At 49.3% G+C, this 6,949-nt stretch overlaps 1 protein-coding gene across 1 annotated transcript in view; it reads left to right on the top strand.

Moving 5' to 3' along the window:
• The first annotated feature begins 322 nt into the window (after positions 1 to 322).
• Positions 323 to 6,949, top strand: part of LOC105004802 — a 32,401-nt gene continuing 25,774 nt past the window's right edge. The window contains exons 1-2 of the mRNA XM_010862531.1: positions 323 to 425; positions 946 to 1,228. Of these exons, the coding sequence (XP_010860833.1) occupies positions 967 to 1,228 (262 nt within the window). The 5' untranslated portion in view covers positions 323 to 425; positions 946 to 966. The remainder of the gene's footprint in view (positions 426 to 945; positions 1,229 to 6,949) is intronic.

Below are 6,949 nucleotides of genomic sequence, written 5' to 3'. Positions count from 1 at the left end.
AGATGGTTGGATGGCATCACCGACTCAGTGGACATGAGTTTGAGTAAGCTCCAGGAGTTGGTGATGGACAGGGAGGCCTGGCGTGCTGCAGTCCATAGGGTTGCCAAGAGTCGGACACGACTGAGCGACTGAACTGCACTGAACTGAGCTGAGGAATCTCGCCCAGGCGGCTGTGCAGCGGCTGAAGCGGGGAGCCCCGCCCCCAGGATAGCCCCGCCCCCAAGAGGGGAGCGCCGCCCCGGGGCCACGTGCGTCTCCTAGCAACCGTCAAACTTAGTTAGGAGGCGGGTCCTCGGGCCTCCCTACCGGCGGGGCGCACAGACTGCGTCCTAGTAGCCTTCTAGCCGAGTCGGCTGTGGAAGCTGACCGACGTCGTGGTCCGAGCCCACGTGACTGCCCAGCGTGTCTCCAAGCAGGTGCCGCAGGTACCCCCTACACACCCCACCCACCCGGCCCCCAGTGCATCTGGGCAAGCCCCTCAGCGTTTTCCCGGTGGCCCCGGGCGGATCTGGCCTGGACGGTCCTGGCCCCCCTTGGTGTCAGCGTGCTGTCCCCGGATGACAAGCTCACACTGGGCTTGGGTACAGCTAACCCGAGACCGGCTCTGCGGGAGCAGACGGGGCTTCCTTCCTACCCCTCCTTGCGCTTCCTGGGGAATGGGACTCAGGCCCCCGATGGACGCTGGTGAAAGGAGCCACACCTAGGAGTGGGAAGGCGGGCCGCCAGTTGGAGGAACCGGCTGTGTATCGTGATTACTGACGGCACCATTTTCTGTGTTTCCTCCAGTCTTGACTGGGTTCTCTCTGCGTGGCCGGCAGTGTCCGCGGCCTTGGCTGGTCGCTGGGGACGGGGCAGGGCACTCGAGGAGGAGGGTGGGTCCCCTGCGGGATCTCAGCTTCCCTTCAGGAGCCCTGGGGTGGCCGCAGCGCCTCCCTTTCCTTGCAGCCGCCTGGGCCTCCCTGCAGCATGTCGCTGCAGGCCTGGGAGTGGGAGGACGAGGACCAGGCCAGCATGGGCCCCGCGTCCTCCATGGGCAGCTTTCACCAGTCGGGGAGCGAGTGTGAAGCCGACGAGTACCTGAAGGACAGGGCCTGTGCCCAGGAGTCGGACTCAGACCACCGGTGCAGCAGCGAGTCCCCAGAAAGGCCCGCCAGCGCCTTCACCTCCCACATGCCCCACGTGGTCCCCTGCAAGTTCATCATCTCTCTGGCCTTCCCGCTGACTTCAGGTGAGCGATAGGGCCGAATTCCACCACGCTCTGCGGGGAGGGGTGCACCACTGACCTTTGCCTACGAGTTTGAGGCTCCCCTAAGTGGGGTGGCCGATGCCAGGACCAGAGGTCCAGAGAGAAACCGTCCTGTTAGGGCTCACTGTGGGCCAGGCAGGGAGTGGTGTCACAGACTCAATCCTCTCAAAGTCCCAGGAGGCTCAGTGCGGTCAGTCAGTTCAGTCGCTCAGTTGTGTCCGACTCTTTGCGACCCCAGGGACTGCAGCACACCAGGCCTCCCTGTCCATCACCATCCCCGGAGTTCACTCAAACTTATGTCCATTTGAGTCGGTGATGCCATCCAACCGTCTCATCCTCTGTTGTCCCCTTCTCCTCCTGCCTTCAGTCTTTCCCAGCATCAGGGTCTTTTCCAGTGAGTCAGTTCTTCGCATCAGGTGGCCAAAGGATTGGAGTTTCAGCTTCACCATCAGTCCTTCCAGTGAATATTCAGGACTGATCTCCTTTAGGATGGACTGGTTGGATCTCCTTGCAGTCCAAGGGACTCTCAAGAGTCTTCTCCAACACCACAGTTCAAAAGTATCAATTCTTCGGTGCTCAGTTTTCTTTAGGGTCCAACTCTCACATCCATACATGACTACTGGAAAAACCATAACTTTGACCAGATGGACCTTTGTTGGCAAAGTAATGTCTCTGCTTTTTAATATGCTGTCTAGGTTGGTCTTTCCTTCCAAAGAGCAAGCGTCTTTTAATTTCATGGCTCCAGTCACCATCTGCAGTCATTTTGGAGCCAAAAATAAAGTCTGTTTAACTGTTTCCTTTGTTTCCCCATCCATTTCCCATGAAGTGATGGGACCGGATGCCGTGATCTTCGTTTTCTGAATGTTGAGTTTTAAGCCAACTTTTTCACTCTCCTCTTTCATTTTCATCAAGAAGCTTTTTAGTTCCTCTTCACTTTCTGCCATAAGGGTGATGTCATCTGCATATCTGAGGTTATTGATATTTCTCCTGGCATTCTTGATTCCAGCTTGTGCTTCATCCAGCCCGGCATTTCACATGATGTACTCTGCATAGAAGTTAAATAAGCAGGGTGACAACATACAGCCTTGACGTACTCCTTTTCCTATTTGGAACCAGTCTGTTGTTCCATGTCCCGTTCTAACTGTTGCTTCTTGACCTGCACACAGATTTCTCAGGAAGCAGGTAAAGTGGTCTGGTATTCCCATCTCTTGAAGAATTTTCTACAGTTTGTGGTGATCCACACAGTCAAAGGATTTGGTGACGTTAAGAAAGCAGAAGTAGATGTTTTTCTGGAACTCTTGCTTTTCCCATGATCCAGCGGATGTTGGCAATTTGATCTCTGGTTCCTCTGCCTTTTCTAAATCCAGCCCTCACATCTGTAAGTTCACGGTTCACGTACTGTTGAAGCCTGGCTTGGAGAATTTTGAGCATTACTTTGGTAGCATGTGAGATGAGTGCAGTTGTGCGGTAGTTTGAACATTCTTTGGCATTGCCTTCTTTGGGATTGGAATGAAAACTGAACTTTTCCAGTCCTGTGGCCACTGCTGAGTTTTCCAAATTTGCTGGCATAGTGAGTGCAGCACTTTCACAGCGTCATCTTTTAGGATGTGAAATATCAGCTGGAATTCCATCACCCCCACCAGCTTTGTTGTAGTGGCTGGTGATGTTATTTATGCTTTCTGCAGATAAAGAAGAGATTAAGGCACTCCCCACCCCCATAAACTGATTGTCAATCCCCTAATTCTGGGTTTAAATGCAGATTCTCAGATGTATTGGATCAAAATCTACTTGTAGATTTTTAATGATGGCCATTCTGATCAGTGTGAAAGGTTGTTGTCGAATCACGCAAAGACGCCAGGATTCTTGGCCCCCAGAGGAGAAGAATTCAATCCGGGGCCAGAGACAAGGCTTGATCACTCAGAGCTTTTGTGTAATAAAGTTTTATTAAAGTATCAAAGAGATAGAGAAAGCTCCTAACATAGGCATCAGAAGGGGGCAGAAAGAGTACCCCCCTGCTGGTCTTCAGCTGGATGTTATATAGTCACTAGCAGTGTGTTAATGAAAGAAAGGAATGTCTTAAAACTCAGAATGGCACCAGGCCCCTCACCCATAAGATGCATTTTGGGATAATCTTGGCACCAAATGGTTCATTCTGGGCCATAAAATGATTAATTTGAATCTTGAAGAAGGGCAGATCACCATACAAATAGTTTCGTTTACCTAGATTAGGGGAACAATATCTGAGTATAATATACTGGTTTGTCAAGTAGGTTCTGAGCCAAGAGGTGGAACCGACTTGAAGACAGAGTTTGGGGTAAATGCATAATACATTAGCATAGCTTAAGACAAACATTTCCATAAGACAAATGCACTGGTTATCTCTAGGTTTGAGAATAGTTAACTTCGGGTGAAACCAGGTGTCATCATGGCAACACAGTATTTTAAGAGAAACCTCCTTTTAAATTTGTATAGAGGACAAAATATCGCTAGTTTGTTTCCTCCTGCCGCTTGTGAGAGATAACAACGTCTGACACTTGCAGGCTGTTTCCTCCCTTGGAGACCCCTGGCCTCCCTGCCTGTTACCCTCTCAAGTGTGAGGTGACACCGCTTTGTACTTTGCTTTTCCATTTCACTGGTGGTTGTGACACATGGAGCACTTCCCACGGGCCTCTTGGCCATCTCTGTGTCTTGGAGAAATGTCTGTGTCTTCTGCCCATGTTTTGATTGGGTTTTTCTTTTTTTGATATTAAGCTGTATGAGCTGTTTGTATGTTTTTGAAATTAATTCCGTGTTAGTAGAATCTGTTGCAAATATTTTCTCCCAGAAAAGGTTGTCTTTTCATTCTGTCTGTGGTTTCCTTTGCTGTGCAAAAGCCTTTAAGTTGAATTAGATTCCATTTGTTTAGTTTTCTTTTTATTTCCATCAATCTAGGAGACGGAGCCCCAAAAATATTACTGCAATTTATGTCAGAGAGTGTTCTGCCTATGTTTTTCTCTAGGAATTTTACCCGGTCTTAAATGTAGATCTTTAATCCATCTGAGTGTGTTTTTGTGTATGGTGTCAGAAAATGTTTTCATTTCATCCTTTTGTGTGCAGCTGTGCAGTCTCCTGGCACCACTTATTGAAGAGGCGGTCTTTTCTCCATTGTTATATTCTCTCCTCCTCTGTTGTTTATTAGGTGACCACAGGTGCGTGAGGTTCGTCTCTGGATACTCTATTTTGTTCCATTGATCTGTATTTGTACCATAGTGTTTTGATCACTATAGCTCTGTAGTGTAGCCTGGAGTCAGGAAGCCAGAGTCCTCCAGCTCCGTTCCTCTTTCTCAGTAATACTTTGGGTATTCAGGGTCTTTTGCGTTTCCGTTCAAATTTAACCTTTTTTTTTGTTCTGGGTATGTGAAGGGTGCCACTGACGATGTGAAAGGGAGCGTGTGGAGTCTGCAGTTTGCTTTGGGTGGTGGCTCCCCCATCCAGTCGCACGTGGTCCGTCCCTCTATCTGCGTGGTCTTCAGCCTCTTCCGTCACATCTGAAGTGTGTGGAGCACGGCCTCTTGCCGCTGAGGCAGGTTCATTCCTCAGCACATCACACGGTTCTCCATTTTCTGACATGTCTTTTTTGTTGTCCTGCTTGAAATCTCCGCCCGTGGTGATTAATTCAGCATCGCCTTGTAGTTCTACTGACGACTGCTTCAGATATTCTGTAAACTGTTTGCTTAGATGTACACCATGTTCAAAACTGACCTACCTTTTCTTGGAAATTGAACTGTTTGTCACTGGGTGTGACCTCCTTTATGTATAATGGTATGTGTGTGTATAATGGTCTGTTGATACCATGCAAACATGCAAAAGGTACCTGCAAACACCGCCCCAAAGAATACTGGTGGTTATTTGATCACCTTCAACCTCACATCTCTTGCAGGCTCTCTTAGACTTGTTTTTCTTATTTTGGCCCTTTCTCCAAAGGCGTTTATAAAATAGATCGCTGTGCAGCTCCACTTAAAGAGACCTTGCCTGAAAGTATTTTTACAGCATCAGTATCTTTGAAGAACCTATCTCTTTGGTTAGGTATAAAATTCCAGCTTCAATGTTTTTTCCTTAAATACCTGAATATTTATGAACTTATCCATGAATGTTTATTCAAGTTGTTTGTTTTAGAAAAATGAGACCCTACGTATCCTATTTTACAACTTGCTTCTTAAAACTTTGATGGTGTATCTCAGATGTCTTATCGGATAGTCGCAGACTTGGTTTGCTTTGTCGGTGTTGGTTTTAAACACCTGTGTGCTGTAGCGGTCCACCCCGTGTGTCTAATTTACCCTGCCCCGTGTTGGTGAACATGTAAGTTGTCTCCAATTATTCAGCAGACATTGTTGTGTGGACATTTCTGGGCTTATGTGTGGATCCTTGTGTAGCCTGAATCTCAAGAAGTGGAATTGCTGGGTTTAAGATGTGTGTTTATATTTTTTGGATTGTTGTTCAGTCGCTCAGTTGTGTCTGACTCTTTGCGACCCCACAGACTGCATCATGCCAGGCTTCCCTGTCCTTGACTATCTCCTGGAGTTTGCTCAAACTTATGTCCTTTGAGTCCGTGATACCGTCCCAGCACCTCATCCTCTGTCGTCCCCTTCTCCTCCTGTCCTCAGTCTTTCCCAGCATAAAGGTCTTTTCCAGCGAGTCAGTGGCCCAAGTATTAGAGCTTCAGCTTCAGTCCTTCCAATGAATATTTGGGGTTGACTTCCTTTAGGATTGACTGGTTTGATTTTCTTGCTATCCATGGGACTCTCAAGAGTCTTATCCAGCACCGCAGTTTGAAGGCATCAATTCCTCGCTGTCAGTCTTTTTTTAGTCCAACTCTCATAACTATGTGTGACTACTGGAAAAACCATAGCTCTGACTAGATGGACCTTTATAGGCAAAGTATCATCTCTGCTTTTTAATATGCTGTCTAGATTTGTCATTGCTTTTCTTCCAAGGAGTAAGCGCCTTAACTTCCTGGATAGCTATTGTTGCACTGCCCGCATTTTTTGGGATCCATATTGTTGCATTGCTCGCTGCTGTGCTGTAGCATCTGCAAACCTGTGGACAGGCAGTGAGAGAGTGTGTGACCTGCTGGCCCGCGGCGGCTTGAGTCTGGAGGCAGGTCTGCGAAGCTGCCAGCTTCCTCGTCACCTCCCCTCACCAGGACTCCTCCTGCCCCTGAGGACGGCTGTGAGAAGCTCATTCCTGGAGACCTTGGGGGCACCTCCCATGTTCAGCAGCCTCCTGGGGGACACACCATCGACACTTTACAGTGAGACCTTTAAAACTGTCAGTCTTATAGAAGGCGGCTCAGAGGAATCCGTGTGGGGTTCCTGAATCATCTCGCGGTGTTAACACTCAGCCTGGAGGTCCCAGCTGACGGTCAAGGCCAGGCCTGGGAGGCTGCGCCTCTTGGGGAAGCCCAGACTCCCTTTGTGTCTGCCCGCCCCGCCACCCCACGTCTCACAGCTTCCTTGGTGGGGTTTTGGTGGGCTCAGGCTGGGGTGTCTGCCAGCTTTGTCCCTGCACGACTTGCTGACAGCCCCTGGGATATGCTGGTACCCCCCAGGGTACCCCCACAGGATACCCCTGCAGGATACCCCCCAGGGTACCCTTCCAGGATACCCCCCAGGATATCCCCCAGGATACCTCCCCAGGGTGCCCCCCCGGGGACTCCCCCACGCA

The sequence above is a fragment of the Bison bison genome, unplaced genomic scaffold (assembly GCF_000754665.1).
Source record: "Bison bison bison isolate TAMUID 2011002044 unplaced genomic scaffold, Bison_UMD1.0 scf7180017864482, whole genome shotgun sequence".
Lineage (NCBI taxonomy): Eukaryota > Metazoa > Chordata > Mammalia > Artiodactyla > Bovidae > Bison > Bison bison.
The sequence above is the reverse complement of the archived record's forward strand: the minus strand, read 5'-3'. Positions and strand labels throughout refer to the sequence as shown.